Source organism: Coloeus monedula (genome assembly GCF_965178545.1).
Source record: "Coloeus monedula genome assembly, chromosome: 4".
Taxonomy (NCBI): domain Eukaryota; kingdom Metazoa; phylum Chordata; class Aves; order Passeriformes; family Corvidae; genus Coloeus; species Coloeus monedula.
This window is the reverse complement of record NC_138784.1, coordinates 36,535,397-36,557,050: the sequence shown is the minus strand read 5'-3', so window position 1 is coordinate 36,557,050 and position 21,654 is coordinate 36,535,397. Positions and strand designations below refer to the sequence as shown.

Below are 21,654 nucleotides of genomic sequence, written 5' to 3'. Positions count from 1 at the left end.
AAAGATTATATAATCTGCCATATGCTCTACTGTATGCCCTGCCACTCCATTTGCAGGCATGTGTGTTGAACCCTTTCATGAGACATACTGTGTAGTAAACATTTAAACCTAACTACAGGAAAACTTAACCCATTAAAAGAGGTGTCAAACTTTAAATGCCACACTGCTGTTCCACAGTCTGCCTGTAATTTTATAGAATACACAGCAAATGAAAATATTTTAAGACCACATTTGGCATAAAAATAAAACTTTCAGAAACATCTTTTACAAAGGATAAGAAAAAAAACATTTGCAGATGTTTTAAGTTCACTCCGTGGAAGATAACTAAACTGTTTATAGTAACTGAACGCAATAAATTCATTGAAAAATAACTTTCAGCATTGCCTTCAGGCACAATACTAGAGATTTTTATATCATCATGCATTTGTTTCAGTTTTGCAAAAAGTTATAAACAATGTACACTCTCATAAGTGGAAAGTTCCTCTGTGTTTGCACCATTTTCATCAATAACCTCTTCTGTTCTAAGGACTATTATGATCTCAATTAGTATTACTACTAGTATTTTAATTATTGCTAAATATTGATCATTAATAGTTAATACTAGCTTAATACTAAATATGTCTGAAGACATATTCATAGCTGATTTGAGTGCTCTGCCTCATTGTCAGCTCATGTAGCTCATGTAACCTAAGCTGGCAATGCAGTTACAGTCTCCCAGTACAATCAAAGGCAAATCAGACCTGAAGTGACCTCCAGTGCTGTGTGTGACTCTCTCTCCTGACTGTTCAGGGACCCTCTGAAGCTACATAACTTCACTAGGCACCTCACAAGAAACAACTTTATAACCTGACTAATCAATCAACACTTAAGGTGTACTTCTTTTCATGATCCAGCTACACCACAGCAGTGCTGCTCCAGCTGCTGATCCATGGATGTTTAAGGCTATTAGCAATGTTTGTAGAGTAAGGTAGCATACTCTATTAGACCAAGGGATGTAGCTGGAAAACAAAGCAAAACAAAATCAGTCTTTCATGCACAAAGCAACATAACATGTTTTCATTGCTTTCACATCCTTGACAAATACAGGAGATCCCTAAAACGGTTTTATATGTCTTAACACTTTAGTATTTTTTCTGGTGACAGCTCTTAGTCTAATAAATAATACATTTCCTTACATACCTCATTTTCATTTACTACTGATAGAAGTGAGATCTTGCTAACAGATTCACTATATCCCAAGAATGGATTAGATTTTAGTAGATGAAAATTATTTAGCAAAACTAAAACATAGCATATTCACTTGACTTTAAAAGTGACTAAATTTAAAGATGAAATACATATTCAGGAAATGAACACTTAAAAATAAAACTATTCAGCCTTTCTAACAAATGCAACTACTGCATAGTTTCTTATGCAGTACTTTGAGGCTTTTGCTCCTTTTTACATACTTTATTAAAAACAACCAGTGAGGGGCATAGAGAAGCCCGATTTCAACCTCTCTAATCACTATGGGAGTTGGTAGAGAGAAACTTCTTAAGGAAAATACCAAATTAGATAAAAAAAATGCGGAAAAATTACAATCATGTTTCTGGCTTCAATCTCTTTGGCTGTAAGCGCTGCTTTGGGACAGGATGATTGAGAGAAAATTCACAAGCAGGCAGTTGTAAAAAGTCAAAATGAAATACAATAAGTTGGCAACTTGAAATTTTTTCTGAAACATTTATGTATTCAAGCCCAAGTGTTTTATAAAGGAGCATGTATTTTAAAAAATACGTTATAATATGTCTAACACTGACATTCACTTTGAAGGGTGTTAGAATTTGCAAACCAACTAGGCCACATTACTGAGGATGTCACAGTTCTATGAGAAGCTGGAACAAGAAGAATGATCCTTAAACTTTACACACTCTGGCACTGTAGAACAGAATCCTAGTGGGTTTTATACAGCCATTTTAGAGCTTGAAAACAACACTCCCTGTAAACAACAGACAGCTCCAGAGACACGATTTTTATATGGCACTTCAGCAAAACTAGGTAGAGAATTAACGTTTCTATTCTGACTATCAAGCTGTTATATTCAAATACATTTATTTTCATTCTTGGCCTATTGTCAGTGACAACATTGAACAGTACCAGTGTAACACCGAGCAACAGTTGGAAGCTGTTTCCTTTGTCCTGCCTTGCCTTACCTTACCTCACCTCCCTTCCACGTACACAGTTAATACACTGCCTTTTTTTATAATGACTTAACCAAAATTGCAGTCTGATGGCTCTTATTTGTTCTCTGAATCTAACAGTTGCTAAAGGAACTGAAACCAACTCTGCCTTGGCACAGAAAATATATTTTTTCCTTTCATCTGACCAGTGAACAACAAATTCAGATTCGCATTTGCCACAGTGACATTGGAAATGCTGCAACTATTTCTTCATTTTCAAACATAAATAACAGCTATTAAAATTGAGAGGAATCTTTGATTCTATTAGAAAAAAAATAAAGAATTACATCAGCACTCCAATCAGAAGGAGAAATCTGCTCTGCTTTACAATCCAGAAGCACTAACTTTATTTCTCATTTTACATTTCTTTCTCAGTCATACACAAATGTATTGCAAAGGATTTTTTATTGGATTCCCTCTTCAAATTTATGTTTAGAGCAAAAAAAAATCCCAAATAGAACCATCTTCATTCTGAAAGATGTGGGAAAGAGTATTATTCCAGATCACTATCTTGTTAAAGAAAAAGGAACTGGAATAAATGCCAACTATTTTTATTTGACAATTTTTTTTTTTTTTTTAATATGATTAATACAAATTCATGATTAGTATATTATACTGTTTTCTATTTTCTGGAAGTGACAGAAAGTGAGTAACTATAGTTCATAAGAATTATCTTAGTGAGATCATGTGTATCACTTCAGAAGTTACACTGCTTAAATTTCATATGATTCTTCAATGTATTTGTATTTTCTTGGGCACATGATAGAGCTTTACTAAAAAAAGGTTTCACCAAGTAAGACTAATCAGATGTCAACTGATCTAACAGAAATGCTATCATAAGCATTTTTAAAGGACAAATACCTGGAGAATAGAAGGCTCTGGGGAGAACTTCCAGTTTCTAAAAGGGCTTACAAGAGAGCTGAAGAGGGACTTTTTACAAGGGCAGGTAGTGACAGAACAAGGTGCAATGGATTCAAACTGAAAGAGGACAGATTTAGATTAGATATTGGGAAGAAATTATTTACTGTGAAGGTGGTGAGATACTGGAAGAGCTTGCCCAGATAAGCTGTGAATACCCCATCCCTGGAAGTGCTCAAGGCCAGTTTGGATGGGGCCTAGAGCAACATGGTCCAGTGAATGGTGTCCCTAACACAGCAGTGAGTTCAAACTAGGTGATTTTTAATTATTTCTTTCAGTCAAAACGGTTTTGTGATTTTATGATTGTAGTGTCACAGACACAGCGGAAAAGGGTTGCTCTCTCCATGTTAGAGGGTGTATCCAACATATGCCCAGATGACTGGGTATTCTTCTGGCTTTTAAATGCAACCACATTATCTTTAAATGTAACATAGTCAATGTCATGTTAGCACTGCTGTCAGTGCAAAATATCACCCATCTTTCTCTGTCTCCTAGCAACAGCTTCCCACTTTTTTGCTTGCTGTCAAATTTTTTCTTCATTCTCTTCAGATCTGCAGCCCATAAAGAGCTTTTAAAAAAACCACTTGCACACTAGGATTTAATCACTTTTTTCCATGAGCAGTCTATTGAATAAAAGTTCTCCTTGTTACCTTTTAATAAATAAAAAGATAGTGACAATGATGACACGAATAGGCTAATTTTATTTGCAAGAATATTAAGTATACTTTTCTGCCATTAATTAATCTTAAGAGAACCAGTGGGTTTTTGATTCTTAGCTAAGACAGTAACATCCGGTAGCTGCTTTCCACTGGGAAGATCAACTGGACATTTTTCTCATAACACTGACCAAAAAACTGGGTTTGGAGAAGTTGCTTCAGTTTCTTCTTTCCAAATGCACATTTTAAATGTTGAACCCAAAATAGAAAAAATGTCTGCAGAACAACAAACATGTTTGGACAGATATTAGACTTTAACTATAATTATAGAATGGCACAAGTAAGGTAATAATTTTTCTGTCTTTTGTTCTTCCTGAATTGCATATAGGGACAACGTACTTCCTGACCTACTCTATACTAAATGTCTATTCTAACCATGAAGTTAACATGAGGTTCTGTTTTTTATTCAGTTGTAATGATTTCTAGGAAATATTGTCATCGCTTGCTCTTTTATAAACAATTCCATGTATATTCATATATAGTATCACAAAATATTTCATAGCGCTGTCTTACATTAGTTCCACAACTTTTCATTGCATGAAAAAAAAACACAACAAAGAAAGATATCAGCTACTTAGCAGTGATAAGAGAAGTATTTGAGAACTGTAGCATTAAGAAGGACAGGGTGAATAACTGAAGGGAGGTCTTCACTTTACAAATACTGCTGCGAATTTCAACTGACTTGTGCAATAGCAAAGGCTATAAGAAATGTTAAGTCAGAATTTCACATTGGTCCTACTCCCAATCACTCCTGAGTTCTAGTGTTTAAAACTTCACATTTTTTTTAACAATGCTTGTTGTTTGTGAGATATAACCTAACCTTATACTTAGGTATAACAGTTGCTGAATTTAACTTCTGATATGCTGAAAATGTAAAATTGCTAGCAGAACTGCCCATGTGCTTTTTTATTGTATTTCTGAAAATGTTAGAATAATTAGATATACAAAATTTTTTTGAAAATATGTATAGTTTCTGTCAAATTACATTTCTAAATAATAGTAATGATAATAATAATAATAATAATAAATATGGTTAGTGTGGTATCAAGTTCATTTGCTGTGACACAGCTTATCCAAGAAGACATAATGAAATTTCTCTGAGGGACACATAAAATGGTGAATATTTCTAAACTAAATTCAGTCTGATTATCCTCATGCCCTAAAGCGAAAATTCTCCCAAAATACACTAAAACTGCAAAAATAGTCTGCAAAGACTTTTGTTTGGCGCTGCTAAGATCTCATAAAAATAATGGGGTAAGACTAAAAGCATATTCTTACTACTTCCTACTTACTAGGAGGTACCTACTGGGTTCAGCCAAACAGGACTGTCTCTCACACAGGAAGGTCATGACAAGCTTTCATTCTCCAGGGTTGGGGTATAGGGATAATGAGAGGGATGCTGAAGGAGCTGTCAGGCACTGAAATAACTGCAATGATAGCCATGTTTTCTCAGAGTAATGCAATCACAGCTGTGATCTCTCTGTGGTGATCTATCTTTTGGACAAAAGGTAAAGGCAAAGCCCAGATTTCACGTAATATATAGAAAGCCAATAGGCTTTGAAAAAGGTTAAGGTATCATTCCAGATTCTTTCCATACTTAAGTAGGCCTGCCTAGAAATGGATATATTTTATTTCTCACTTTCCAATCTGTTAGTAGGTTTCATTGCATTTTGTTATAGTAATGAGGATGGTTTTGTAGTTTTTGTACTGTGCATGTAGCAATCCTTTCATGATCAGTCAAGTTTTGTGGCAGAGCTTGTTACCCTTCAGGATGTTTTAGTGTAGGAAGTGAAAACATGAAAGAAAATTTGCATTTAGGAAGAATTTTAATATTTTCTTCATATTTTTGTTAGTTTAAAGGGCAAAAATTTTATGAAAATATTTTGTTATGCTTTTCCAAGAATGTAACAGATACATTAATAGTTTCAGTGTCAAAATTTTTTTGTGAAGAAAAAAATTAAAGTTTTCATTATTCATTTGCAAAGAATCATGATACCTTTCCAGTGCACTTTTGACAGTTTTTATTACTCTTTATCCATTAACCTACTTCAGCTTTGTGTGCATTTTCTGATTTATTTTGCTGTGACATCAGTGTATCTTATATCATGTTTTTTTGCCTCAGTTTTACTGTGAGGTTCTGCCTGCAGGCCTCCCTGAGCACAGCAGCAGAGTCTGTGTGAGTGAAGCATTACCCACAATACAGGAAGACAAGACATACATAAGTCAAAGACAGTAGATTGACTCCATGCAAGGACGCCAAGGGACTTGATCAGTTCATCATAGTTAAGGCCTTTTTCAACTTTGAAAGTAGTGGAAGTGAGGGAGATTCCTCATGAGTGGAAAACTCAAAAATGTTGTGTCCATCATCATGAAATAGAGGAGTTATCCTGGGAAGATCCAGGAAAGTACAAGCTGGCCAATGCAGGTAAGGTTATAGAGCAAATCTTCCAAGAAGCATTTTTGGGCACCTAAAAGGACAAGATGGTGACTGGGGAGAGCCAGTGTGGCTTTGTCAAAACCAAATGATATCTGGCCAACCTTACTGCCTTGCATGATGAGAGGACTGGCACCATGGATCAGAAGAGAACAGTGAATGTGTTTTACTTTGCCTTACTGAGGTTTTCTGCAAGATCTTCCATTTATCCCTAGAGAAAATTGAGAGATAAGAATTGGTGAAATGGATTCCATGGTGCATAGAAAATTGACTGGACTGCAAGGTTCACAGGTTTGTGATCAGTGACACAAAGTCCGTGTGGCATCCCATTGCCACAAAAGGCATAACCCTAGGGAATGAGACAGGCTTTGGGAAGAGAAAGCAGTTTTGCAGAAGAGACCGAATGGTGAAAAAGGCCAGCACACAGTTTGGCCAATGGGTTGGAGGAAATTATTATTTTCCTCCAGACTTTTGAGGCTGCATCTGGTTTCAGGCTTCCCGGTAGAAGAAAGATATTGGCAGATTTCAATGAAGGCCCACAAAGTTGGCCATGGTCTGGTCATAGCATATGAGACAGGCTGAGAGAGCTGGGTCTGGTCAAAGTGAAGAAGGAAAGGTTTGTGGGAGATCTCATTGCTGTCTACAACCAGCTAACCAGAAGCTGTGCAAGAAATAAAGCCAGCTTCTTCTTGCAGATGCAGAGTGGCAGGACAAGAGGGAACAGATACAACACTCAACAACAGAAACTCCAGATAGCTATTATGGGAAAAAATTACAGCGAGGGTGATGAAACACCGAAATATGTTTTCTGCCTAGAAATATTCAGAAGTAATGGGACAGGACCCTAAACAACCTGAAACAGTTGGTCATGCTTTGAGCAGGAGGTTGGGCCAGATGTCTCTGAGGAGGTCCAACCCACATTGTTCTACTAATCCCTGAGAACCTTCAATGCATTTTTATAGGTGGATTGATATCTTATTTCTGAAGGGTCTGAAACAAATCTAACTTACATAGTTTTTCTGTCACCATGCAGAATATATGACTCACATGCCATAAAAAATTTTTAGCACATTTGGGCGCATGCAGCTTTTTTTACTTTCATTATTTTTAAATAAAAATCACCATAATGCTGACAATTTGTGAAAGCATTATATTATCAAGTATCTGGGCGATATATGCAATGTCTTTGATCCAATCCTTCCAGAGACACTGTAACAAAACCAGGTATTTTTATATAGGATTGGTACTTGAAAATAATATGTGCTGGATTTATAACAAATTATTTTAAAATAATTTATTAAACTGTTTTATTGACTTATCTCAGAATGTTTTATAGTAAAAGTATGATCTATTGCATCAAAATAAAAAAGGATGTAGGAAAAAGTAATTTTGACCAATCAATTTTATAACTTGTTTTATAATGGAGCACATCTTCTGTTAACATGATTGCAGATGGTTGACTTTTCTACAGTGATAATTGTCATTACCACTGGGACAAGCATCAAATAGATGCATAAAATGTCTACCTGTGTCATTCCAAAATTTTTTAATGTGCTGAATACTGATTTTAACCAGTTACATTTAAAATAATGTAAAGATAGATTTTCAACAATGTAAATAAAAGTTTTCTATAATATAAGCCAAAATATTACATGTAGCTTCAATCTAATTCTGTACAATGATTTTCAAAATGGGATGTAAAATAAACCGCGTAGTACCAAAACACTAAATGTTCAAAAAGGAAGATATGTAAGAGGTACACAACTGTTGAATAATCAGAATCTATTTCAGGTTTTGTTCGTACTATTTCTCATACTTTTCCAACACAATGTCAAAAAGTATAAAAGCTGGAGAGTTCCCTACCCTAGTTTATCGATTTTTAAAGCTGGATGAAAGATGAAAGCTCAGACCATAAACCCCATCAATCCTCAAAAGATCCTTTTAATAATACAGGATTTTTAAAGTCTTAATGACATCCAAAAGCTTATTACAGTGGCTATAAGTCATTATATTTCCTTTTCTAGATTTTCTTTAAAGATGCTTTCATGATATCTGAGTAGACCATATAATCCAAAAGATATACTTAAACACATAACAGGTTTTGATTTAGTCTAACTTCCTTAAATTTATTTAACTTTGAACCTGATAGTTAACCCAGCATGACTCATAACCCACAGTGTCTCATCCCTTCATTACCAATGATATATATATTACTATATATCTACAGCTAACTCAGTTCCCTAAACATATTCAATATTCTGAGTATATTTCTGAGTTTAAAAAAGGTGAATTTATTACTGTGAGACCATTAAACTGGCTCTATACAATGCAGCTCATCTGCAGTCAATGGTTTCAGACGCTGTGCTGCACAATGTCATCCCTGCTTACCTAACCATCTCAAACAGAGAAGCAACTCAGCAGCAGCAAAGAGCAAATCAGCCAAATCAGACCCCTTAAGGAACGAGGTTCTTTGCTCATGAGCCGTTTCTCACATGCCCCCTGCATATGTAGTTTTGAGGCACTTACTAATTCAGACACATCACCTTCTGGGCATATTGTTTCTAGACATGAACTAGATTCTGAATTCATGTATGCAATACTCAAGGTGATAATTGATAGTTGTACAAAGCTTGTTTCACATGAAATAGTCTTTCCAGCACAGGATACATGAGGAAGGCAGTGGAAAGACCCTCTTAATTAGCATGACTTGATGCAGTTATCAGTGGTTTTTACCTTGATTCTGCAGGCCCTTCATTACCTCTGATAATGAAGAACGTAATACTTATATTAGGTTAGGTTACTTGTAAAGGGAACACTGTTCTTATGTAGCAAAGGCTAAAAAGACCTCCGAAACGTAGATTTTCCTAAAAATATCTAACAGCCAAGTTCCCTTATGCAGTCAGGAACATCTCATTCTGCCTCTCTGTTTGTTTTCAAAATTTGTGACGCACCTACATTTTCATGGCCATAACTTAAAAGCACATTTTACACCCAATAAATTCCACAGGGTCATCTTTATTTAGTGCTAAATAGGAGAAGTATGTCTGGTAGGGGTGAGATTTGCTTAATTTGAAAAGTCACTTCTATTGTCTACAAAAGATAGCTGAAGTGACCTCAAGTGCATTACAGCTATTGGCCAGACATTCTTATGGATTTCTCTGGATACCTGTAAATGCTCTAAGTGCAGGAGTTGTTCCAAGGAGTAAACAAACAATGCTGTTGTTCTGCTGCATCATAAAGCACAATTAAGCAAGTTAAAGAGTGTATTTAGTAAGCTTTTTTCTCATACTGTACCTTTTCATCCAAAGCCTTGTGGTGCTCAAACAGAGATTTCAGAGCTTTGAGGACCTCAACTTCACTGGAAACTCCTGAGGGAGACTGTGCTTGCCGTTTCACCACTGTCATCCTCAGGGACCTTTCGTGTCTCGAGACAAGGCACTCCAAATGCTCCAGTAACAGCTATTGGATTTGAAATAAAAAGTTATTAATTTCTGTGCACCTAAATGAAATTCTAACTACAAAGTGGATGATACCAAACGCAATTTTCTTGGCAACCTCATTGTAGGAGAGATTGCTGGAAGGATTAGCAATATTATTTCATGTTTCTAAATCAGATGGAATGAATGAAAAAATAGAAAATCTACTCATGATTTCCCTTAAAACTCTGCTATGAAAAGCAAGAACAACAAATCACTAAGCATAGAATCACTAAATTTAGCTAAATTAATCACATATTTTTACAGTATTATTTGTAATGGTAGTTGATGAGCATTGAAAACCAAGTAACCACCAAAGACAGCCTAAAGAATCATGCAAAAATATTAAATAGGTTTACAATTAATGCAGCCTAACTTTAACATATTTCAATTTCTCTTGAAACTAACTCAACAAAATATGTAAAAGTGAACAGTATATTTTACTAGATTTATAAGACTACACATTAGAACTGTTACAGCTAATGGCGTTCATCACTAGCACAAGCTTTGAAATGTTCATTGTCTCTTGTATTACAAACACAATGGAAATCAGAGAAGTCCATAAATATCTGTAAAATAGACTATAAATAACATACTGTAAAAACATAATATAATTAGTTTTCATTATTACTCTGAGGTTAAAGGAAAAATTAAAATGGTATGTTGATGTTTTATAAACAATTCCCCATTTGTCTATACATTCATAGGGCTACCACTGCTGTTCTTAAAAGGCTGAACATTAAAGAGACTTGGTTAGCTATAAGGTTAAATCAGGGTAGCTAAATTCATGAATCAGAATGCATGTTAAATGCATTGCAATTACAACAAACAATTATATCTAAGTCATTGAACTGGAAATCTGAAAGTTACTTGGATAATTGCTTATTATTTCTCCTTTGATGTGGTTCTTAATATAGCTACTATTTGTAAATATGTATATTTATCTGTAATCCACAAATATTCTCAGTCACATAATGGTTTTTATTCTTACATGAATTTATAGATATAGAAGAGCAAAAGCAGAGGGCAATTGCATTAGAGACATAGTATGTTGATATTATATTAAGTCAGGAATGATTATTGTCATCTGCATCAAACATGGTTCTCATGTTTAGGTTTGCACCTGGTTATTATGTTACAATAAGTATATTCTTCACAAAAAGTAGTGAATGCATATGTGAACAATGTTAGTACAATGAGAGTTGTAACTACTCCCTGCAATTCAAGAAAGGAGGGTCTCTCTATAATTTCTGAATCCTAGTGGTGGCCTGTATTTATCAAAAGCAAATGAACAAGAAGCTTTCTCATCCTTGGAGGGCTGACAGCAGATATATGTGGATTTTTAATTATTTGAGGCAGTCCAAAGTAGCACAAAAGTTTGAAGAGACCTCTTAATGATAGAGCCATCAAGCATTCAGTATGGGGCTGTGGGAAGTTTGCAAAGTAAATGAGAACGGAATATTTTCCAAATATTTACAGAGTGTTTCTGTTCATAGTAGCTCTTAAATAAATAGTTAATTGCTATGATGAATATGAACTGAATTGCTGTGTTTTGGTCTAAATTCTTGTATCTTCATGTTTTTTCTAGGCCATCTAGTTTATCTGGGAAAGAGCTGGAGGAAAGCAAGTCAACAGCTGATTTCTAACTCTGCAACCTACTCTCTGCCCTGTCTCTTCAAAGAGTCTGTGAGGACATTTCCTTCTCTGTGCAGCCTGACTGTACCCCACTTCATAGCCCCGGGGTAGCCAGAATCTGACTCTAATCCATATTGTGCACTTAGATTTTCCCACAGTCATTCCCATGTCCTGGATGATTCTATTAGAGCCTGGCTCATCCTGATCTGTCCTCTTTGTGCAGAAACTTTTCAATGCATCATAGCTACATCTGGATCAGTCTAAATCCAGCCAAAAAGCTACAGATTTCTGAAGAAATTGGGATAAAAGGGAAAACATTGATCCACAGTTGACTTTTAATATGGCCATTCCTTCCATAGGTCTGTAGTTGTCTAATGCTCCAACTGATAGCCACTAAAGAAGTCCAGAGTAATAAAACCTTGGCAAACTTTTTTTCAGCCTGACTCTGAGCAAATTTCTCATATTTGGTGTCCTACTACCCTAAATGACTTCTCTCCCAGACAAATGCTGTGATGACCAGGGACTTCTGAGATCCTGTATGCAAGTCATAGTTGGAAGGGCAAATGGGAAATTCTGGTTTAGGAGAGAAGAAAAGTGATGGTCACATGGAAGAATATTCATGAGAGAAAGAATTACACATAACCTACAGCAGAGAGATAAAAAAGGAGCACACAAAAAACCCTTAACATGCATCCAGAACCTCATTTTGAACTGGTGCAGACAGACAATCCCAAAAGGGAATCAGAAGTCAGCACGGACAGAAGACAAGAAACTTGCTAGAGCAAAGGCAGAATGGGGATTGAAGAGAGTCATGAAGAGACACAACCAAGTTAAACAAGGTTTTCAAGTATAAGAGAGCAGAGTGGTGGGCACTCAGAATTTCTAATGGGGTGATTGTGGAGGAACAGTACAGCACTCAAGCTTTTTGCAGAGCTGCAGATAACATATTTAACTTTAGGTTGTTACTGCCATGTTAGAAACATGCATAATACTAAACCAAGGACAATGGTTTATATAATTGTGTTAATATACACAAAAGCTAAGTTTGCTTTTAGCTTAGAACTACCATTTCAGAGGAGAAAAAAACATATGCCAATGTCTGCATACATTTCATAGTTACTCAATAAATCAAGCGCCAAGTGCTGTGTTGCCTATTTTACTGTATACAGATATCCCAGCTAAGTGTCAAAAGACCCATGGAGAACTAAACCACTGCTTGTGGACATTTCATACATTTTCTTTCTGTTCTTTTTGACTCAAGCTGCTCGCAGTCACTCATTCTTCTGGAAAATACCTCTGAACACTGGAATTTTCCTTGCCGTCAGCTCTAGGAATGCCCAAGAAGGCATGTTAACATAGGTTTCTGGTTTGTAAGAATTTCTTATTTTTGCTTTTCAACAAAAATCATCTCTATTTCTTCACAAATTCTGTGAGCACTGCTAACAGCAAAACCATCTGAGCAAGGACTACTGCTAGCCAGGTCTCTTAGTGCAATATTACTCCCAGTTCTCCTGAAAGGGAAAAAACCCCAGGGGTAGGACATTTGACTGTGACTGAGAACCTGATAGTAAATCCTTGCCCCTTGCTCTGAGGAAATGTTAGAGTCACAGAATAATAGAATTTTTTAGACTGGAAAAAACCTCTAAGATCATCAAGTCCAAACGCTAACCCAAATTGTCCACTAAAAAAGTGCCCAAGTGCCACATCTACACATCTTTTAAACATCTCTAGGTATGGTAACTCCACGATTTCCCTGGGCAGCCTGTTCCAATGCTTGATAACCTTCTTAGTGAAGAAATTTTCCCTAATACTCAACCTAAACTTCCCCTGGTGTAACTTGAGGCTATTGCCTCTTGTTCTATCATTTGTCACCTGGGAGGAGGGGCTCACCCCCACCTAGCTACAGGTGTAGAGTGATAAGTTCTCCCCTGAACCTCCTTTTCTCCAAGATAAACACCCCCAGCTCCCTCAGCTGCTCCTTGTAAGACCTGTGCTTCAGACCTTTCACCATTTTTGTTGCTCTACGTTGGACATGTAACAATAGCTGCTGTTTTATTCAACTTTTCCCCAATTAAAATTATATTTTAAAAAGGGATAATAGATCTTCCCTGCTTCTCTGGGAACAGCAAATGTCAACAACACTGACAGAATTATGAAGTGTCTCAGGGCTACAATGACAGGGGAAGGGAATATAAACATAAAAAATTGACATTGACGATGATGATGTTTCCAACAAACGTTTAACATCTGAAGGAAATCACAATAACTTGTGGGCATGCTGAGGACTTTCCTCCACATATGTAGTTCAAGAATTAATATTGCAAATAGTTGTGAGAACATCACAAGATTTTATTATGAAATAACATTGTAACAATGCTGGTAATTAATTTAAACTACAAAAATGTTAGAAACAGGTTTAGGGAATTTCAGTAAGCTGCAATTAAACTCTGGCATTAATAGTGATCATGGGCTGCTGAGCATTTTCTGCTTCCTCACACTGTGTCAAGCTGTTACAGTTGTCAAGCACTCAGAGGGACAGGCATCTTGCAGAGAAAAGAAGATGAAGATCAACAGCAGCAGGTAGGACAGAATCACCCACGCATCATTGCTATGCTTTTCCTACTGGAAAGCATAAGCTTGACAATGAATGATGAAATAATCTGACAAGGGAGTTTTATGCTGGGCAAATTTTAGGATGCTCAAGATGCCCTGCTGATAATTGTATCTTATGTAAATAGATTGTTTCTGGAGCTCTGGACTTTTTATAAGCATAAAAAAAGTATAAAAATAATTATTTAAAGACTGAAAAGTGCTCTGATGCATATTTTTTGAATTAATGTAGCATCTTTAAAGTGCTAATTATAACTAAATGAAAAAGAAGAGAGAAAATTTTTAGAATATACCCAGCTTCCCGTATTTCACAAATCACTTACAAAGCACTAGTGGAAGAGATTGATTTCTTTGAAATGGAAATGCATGGTTAGATTTAATGGTATAAACTACATCAGTGTGGGTTATCACCTACTCCATTATACTACACCATTGTGACTACATGGACACTGATTTACATATAGAAAATTAAAGAAGTTAAAACATTCATTTTCAGGAATGATGGCTCAATAAGTTGAAATTCGTGTGACTCAATAGAGTTTGCTATTACAGGACCTCGATTTTAATCAGTATAAAATATTTTATCTTAACTTACATTATTTTCAAAAAACTTGTTTGTAAAGAAAGTTCACAGCAGGATAACAAATGGAGAAATTAAAGAATCAGCAGATGGTGATGGAGAGAAAAGGAGATCAATAAATAATGAATACAGGGAAAAAAACATAAAAGGCTTTTAGTAAAATGAGACAGCCTTAAGGTATTCCTTAGAGGAATGGGGTAACCCACTAGAAAGACAATTCTCTTTTGAGGTCCAGCTTAGAATTTGTCACCAACACAGGAAAAAATGAATTTTCATTCAGTCTGTATTTAGAACTCACATTGTTCAGTGAACTTCCATCTCTGGTGTGAGCAGAGAACACAAGTAAAATAAGCAGACATGGGGTTGAAGACTACCTCTAAAATCAGTTACAAAATCAGTGATTTTCTTTGTCGTTGTTCCACAGTGATGGAAACCACTTTTCACCTGTGGTCAGCTGATGTGACCTCCAACAGCTACACTGGTAAATTAACAGTGAAAATCTTTCTCTGGAAAAACAAAGTTACAGCCCAGCTACTGCAGTATGTCCATGTCTGTCCTTCTGTACAGAAACCAAAATGCAAGCAGCCTAAAACCTTAATGAAATCACACATATGGGAAACAAAGGTCTGAAAGAAAATGTAATGATTGGGATAATGATACAAAGTAATAGGAAGGGGTTTTATAAGAATAATGAATACAAATATAATAACTATTAGACTACACAGATTACCTGAAAACACAGGTATTAAATAACTATATATTACATTTACTATCTGTTGTCACACTACTTACTGACAGGAGCTCTTTTTCTTGAAAGAAGAGACACATGAATCTACAAGATAGTTAATAATATTGAGGCAATGATATGTTTTTCCATTTGCAGAACTTTAGGAGACAGATATATTTATTTTCATGTGTATAGGGTTTTTTGACTGTAAGAACTCCTCATGTTAAAAAAAAATAGAGTACCTGATTAATTTTCAGCACCTATTAAGTGGATTTAATTAAAAGGTCCTATGAGAAAATGTGCTAAAGTAGGTAAAACCTTGCTTTAAAATATATTCTCAGAGTTTCCCAACAGAGTAGAAGGGAATTTAAATCATAGAATACAGGGTTAAGTTCTGATCTATAGGTATTATGAGACTGCAGTGGATAATTGAAGATGTTTCATAAACCATTCCATAAGGAATTGAGACAGAAAGATATGAATAAAATTAGATACAAGTCAGCCTTGTTCACTTTAATATGTGCTTTATCTCCTAAGGCATGAAGCAAAAGAGAGTTGATGACACTGGTACTACTGTTTCATTTGTGAACACAGGTTTAATTTTTTTGTTTCTAAACTGTTAGAACTAGAATATTTCAGACCAATTTAAGCAAAAAAAAATATTCTATATTCAAAAAGCATATGTATGGGTCTGGTCCTTTTTTGTTGTTGTAAGGAAAAATCCACAATCAGATTAATCCATATCAGTATTGTAACATTTTTTCACCTACCAAACCAACCCCCAAATTTTCTCATAATAATATCCTGATCTAATAAGTTAAACCTATGGAGTTTTTCCACTTTTAAGGAATACAGACTGAGACAAAAAAAATCTTTCCATTTTAATTTAAACAGCCAAGGTAGTGTGATTTTATAATTTCCATTAAATAATATGCTAGATCATCACACTGACTCTTCTTCCAGCTTCACAAAAGATGCTATCTTTCCACATGCTATAGGTAATCATTCTATGTAGAGAATATCCAGAGAAATAACTGTAAGAGTTTTTATTAAAATATTTTTATATGTTTTAAAAGTCCCATACAATGGTCTTCCAGAGAGAACCTGTCTGTCTTCCTGTCAGCAGTGCCTCACAATCAGTGCTCCCACACCTTCTATCAAAACAGCAGAGTGTCATGTATTGATGGATTAAGTTGCCAGCTACGTTCGTAACTTGAATATATTTCTACTGTAATATGTCAGAAAAAGTTAATTATCATATGGAGTAAAAATACACATTCAACAGCAAATGCTTAAGAATGCTGCTAGAAGGATTGAGTAGGGATTTGATTAAATATTGGGGTAAGGTTTAATTTCTGTCATTTTGGCTGAGATCTGAAGTGTATGTGTCCCAAAAAATGTAATTCCATCATGGTCTCTCTCTAATACATGTGACCATCAGGGTCTAGCTTGGCGTAGAGTGGGAAATCAGGATGGGAAATCAGTTTTGTGTTTTGTTTGTTTATTTATGCAATTAGCAAAAATTCTCTGAGGCTGTTGCCAGGTAATAAAGAAAAACATAGCTGTGGGTCTAGAGTAAAGAAAATACTGCCAGTTAGGCATAATTGAAAATGCAAAGGGAACCTGGAAGGCTGGTGTGTACTCAGGACCTGACAGAATTGCCACTTTCATGCCTTTCTGCTGATACCCAGTTTGAAGCAAAACAAATCAAACAATATCTTTTTTGCTGTTACCCCAGGGAAATAAAAGACAATGGATTAAAAAATTCAGAAGTTGTAATTCAGAACTGAGCCTTTTCATTTAAAAGCAGTAGGAAGTTCTACTTAGGACATAGTGGTGTCTGTGAGTAGTTCCACCACTATGGGTGGTTATGCATGAGTGTGTCCTCGGGGCTCAGGTGACCCTCATTAATGTAGCCAAGGGCTAGAGCTAGCCATCTAGGGCTGGCTCAAGTGTGAGCATTAGAGGGAAGGACAAAAGATGCATTATTTGGACTAACTTTATATGTGAGAAAAGACATTTAATTTTCTCACTCTGAAAGTGTATCAGTGGTCCTCCAAATATTATTTTATTAGAATCCTCCTTCTAAATTAACAGAAAAATTTTGGAGCAATTTTTTCTCTTACAAAATATTAATGCTGTTTTGCATTAATAACACCATAAATCTCAGTTTGCAAAAGGGCCTCTTTATAGGCAGTGCCTTCACAATGAATGCTGCTAGAAATCTCATCACTAGCACATAATCAACACTGTATGTTGAAAACAACAGCTTTGCATCCAAAATGCTCATCTTCCCCTATCAAAGGAGAGTCCTTATAGAAGGCAGCATGAATATACAGCCAGCTCTGGGACATATTGTAGTATATGGTAGCTTAAAGCCTGGCAAGAACACAAATATGACATGAGGGGGTGATAACTTATTAATGAAAATGCTAGGGGTCTGGGTAAGGCATGTCTCTGAATTTTTTCTCTCTCCTTCTCCATAAATACTTGGACTCTATCTTCCCCTTGTTTTCTGTACCATCTCCTGCATTCCATATATTTTTTCATAGCCTAAACATTTTGAACTCCAATACCTAACTTCATCTTCATTTTGAAAACACACTTTTAGAATTTACTAATTTTAACTGCAAGGAGTTGCAAGGATTATCGCACCATAACTCCCATTTGTTGATATTAGGTCTCCTGGAAAACCTCTTACCAATTCTTGTTTTCTGTAGCACAAGAAACATAAGAATGCATGATCTTTAAGCTTCTTGCTCTGTAAAGAAACTGCCTATGACAGAGATTAGTCTGACTTAGAAGATGACTTACAGTTGAGTCATCTTCGTTCTCTCTCACAGTTCTTTGGTGAGTGACTATCTTTGGCTACTAGGCTGTCTTGGAATTTTTGCTAGTCTGCGCTGCTTATATCAGGCCCACACTAGGTATTGATGCACTGCAGTTTTAATACACTAAAGATGGTGTTCAGTGGACTTGGAAGTGAAATGAATAAAGCTTTTTTTAATTAAATACTAAAGTAATACACATGTAGGAGTTACTGATAATTTAAGTAGCTATAGAAAGTCTTTTCTTCAGCTGAAATGATTTGCTAAACCTGGAAAAGGCAGTGCAATTCCTACATGTTTCTCGCAATTAATTAATTAATCAATTAATGGGAGAAAAAGTAGGTCTCACCTGTACCTCCTGTAAGGTTTTCCAAACCCATCACTTCTAAGAATTTTGTGCTAAATGTGATCATTTCCTAAACATCCAGGAAAGCATAGAGGTAGATGGGTCGGCTTTGCCTCTTTGTAGGCATCTGTTTCATCTGTCCTCCCTTGAATTTCTGAACTCTATGGCACCCTGGTGCTATAGATGGAAAGAAGAAAGCAGGGAGAAAGGCCCTTTCTCAGGTCTTCTGTCATATATATTGTTAGATTCCCTTCAGAATGTAAGTTAGCTGACAAAGAGGTGTTATCTGAGCAGAGGAGGAAAACAGGAAAAGTTACACAGTTCACAGAAGAATGAAATACGGATAGGAGAAATCATCCTTGATGTTCAGCCTCTGAGATCTATTTTGTATGTTCATTACCAGCCTGACTCCTGCCTGATCCGAGACTACTCCATCTCTTTTCTCCCACCTTGCCACAACACCATAAAGTCTCCTTTGCTACCATCTTGTGTTTCTTGATCAATCCTGCCTTTGCCCAGACACTTTTATGTGCAAATTATTTTATTCTGAAAATGATTCTGTACATCATTTGAGAATTTTCAGAAGGTGCTGTCACATACATTCTTGTTCCCGGACAGAATAATATCTTCTGATTGAAGCAGGACATGATAAATTTCAGGACTGAATCTTGTCCCCCTTCAGCTGTATGGCAAATGACATTTACTTCAAGGGTCACACGGCTGCATGTAGACTAAATAACAGACTGCCTGTGGTATGTGCAGCACCCTTCATCTCATCCTTATCCAGATCAAATCCAAGGCACAAGGCAAAACTGGGTCTGTTGTAACCTTGCCTTTTGCCTTGATAGGAGATGCAGATACACGCAAGCTACTTAGGTTTGGAAGGCTGCATGAGTCCCTTGCTTTAGAAGACATTTAAACTGAATGACCTTACCATGTTACATACTAAATCTCCTCTAACTGTAATTGTTTGTGTTACATCTGGCTAATACACTCATTTCCTCCAGGACTGTAGCATAGTAGACACATCCTGCTACTTAGAACCTCCTTCACTCATGAAAATGCTGGATTTTTTTGTCTTCTTATTCATACAAATGAAGATCTAGATTTATACTTAAGTTTACAAATACATGATATCTAGAAAATGTCTGCTGTATACTTACTCTTGTGTTGTTTCTTTCAGCTTTTAGTTCTGAAATCTCTTCCTCTTTTTCAAGCAGCTGTTCCCTGCATGCATTTAATTCTTTTGTCAATGCAGCAAATTCCTGTAGAATAAAATTATATATGAAATTACTCAAGATGTAAGCACTAGGACAATCAAATCCATATGCATTCTAGAGTTTGAGGATTTAAATAATATTTAAAAATCATCAACACAAACTAAAATAGCATATGTAAGCTTCAGCATCTACCAAAATAATTTCAAGCATAAACATAGCTAATAAAATGTGACTACTGATTTAAGGTTTGAAAAAAAGAAGAGTCAAAATGATGGCAACATCTCCCATACATAAGCTATCAGAACCACACCAGAAGAAGAACAGAACTGGCCAATTTCATAGCAACAGAGACGCCACATTTCACACATAAGGAGGTCCAACTCAACATACCCACTTAGGAGAGTTCTTGCCACTCTATAAGGCAACCTTTGCAATATAGCATGTGAGAAAAAAGTTAAAATCTATCTAATATCAGAGTAACATAAGTAATACATGAGTTGTGAAAAAAATACTCTACTTGATATTGAACTTAACTATTAAAATGTATTTGGTCGTTATAGTGAAAGGCTGTGATGACTCAGAACAATATTTTGTAGTTGGAATGAGTTTCCTATGAATTAACATAAAATGAATCTGGATTTTAAGCTGATCCTGATACTAAGTTTTATGCATGCAACTAATAGGTAATCTGAAAAACATCTTTAAGTTGTCAAAATTTCTATTACAATGTCTTGCATTTACCATTGCTGTAACTCTTCAACAATAGACATAAATTTTTGTCTATACAAAGGGCAGTCATAGAGTTGTCATTAATTTCAATAAGGAAAAGGCTTCACTTCATATGTGTTTACTTTTGACAGGCATAAGATATACTAAATTGTAGTGGTTAATTTTATCCTTTACAGCAGAAAGATTCTACATGTCTCACAAAAACAGTAAGGTAAAGGATGAAAAACCTTTAAATTTGTGGTCATATTTTGAGGAAAAAAAAAAGTCTTGAACAGCATTGATGTAAACAAAGATGTATACATATTTTAAAATATTAGGTTAATTTCAGTTTGACCAAAACAGTCAGGGCTTAAGAGCCCACCAGCCCACAATCAGGCAGTTAAACTGCACTCCAAGAGAAAGCAGTCCAATAAAAAAACATGTCCAGGTGGTTTATCTTATCAGTCAGAAGGATGAAGCTGACACTAAATCTATTAATTTAAGACAAAAGCTAGCAATGATGTCAAAAGGGCTTGGTTTGCTGCTTCTCCTCAAGCTGCAGAAAGTAGCTTTCATCTGAACCAAATAACTGTTCAACAGAAGTTTGGTGGGTATTCCTTGTCTCGGTCTGTTTTAGTCAAGTTTTTAAATAGTTAACAGTATATGTTACTATATATTAAACGTTATTAAAATAAATTTCAAGTGATATTCTGACAACATGTAACTAAGGGTGCATTTTTTTTTCATTTTTCTGCAGCTGGAACTGGAGGCACAGTAGACCTCCATTCAAATTGCATGGTAAGAAAGAAAATGTTGTTCTGATATCCTCAACAGATTTAGACACTGGCTATTGATTACATGAACCATATCATGATGTTTTGTGTCATACCTCCTAATCAGTCTTAGCTTTTTACCTCCTAGTGCTCAGGTACATTTAAGACTACACAGTATACTTTGATGTTAAAACCCTTACCTTAGCTTTGAAAACGAGATTTATATCATAACACTACTCCCTTGCTTTTCAAAAGTATCATTAAAACTTCTGCCTGTAGGTCTTAAGCTAGGATGCAGAAACACCAGTCCAGCAGTGTTATTCTGTTCAGATATTTTTTAAAATCTCTTGTCCTTAAGGTTATAAGTCATATTACATACTGAATGAAAAATCATTGTTAATAGAAAGCTAATGGTCTCAACTCACATTGAATATGGATTTTGAAGCACAAAACCACACATAAACACA

General features: G+C 35.6%; 1 protein-coding gene across 4 annotated transcripts in view; it reads right to left on the bottom strand.

Annotated features, from left to right (window-relative positions):
- Positions 1-21,654, bottom strand: part of PPFIA2 (PTPRF interacting protein alpha 2) — a gene marked incomplete at both ends in the record, with an annotated part of 283,268 nt that overhangs the window by 94,147 nt on the left and 167,467 nt on the right. For all 4 annotated transcript variants that reach the window (XM_082279657.1, XM_082279658.1, XM_082279659.1 and 1 more), the window contains 2 exons: positions 9,579-9,743; positions 19,650-19,751. In XM_082279657.1, coding sequence (XP_082135783.1) covers positions 9,579-9,743; positions 19,650-19,751 — 267 coding nt within the window. The remainder of the gene's footprint in view (positions 1-9,578; positions 9,744-19,649; positions 19,752-21,654) is intronic.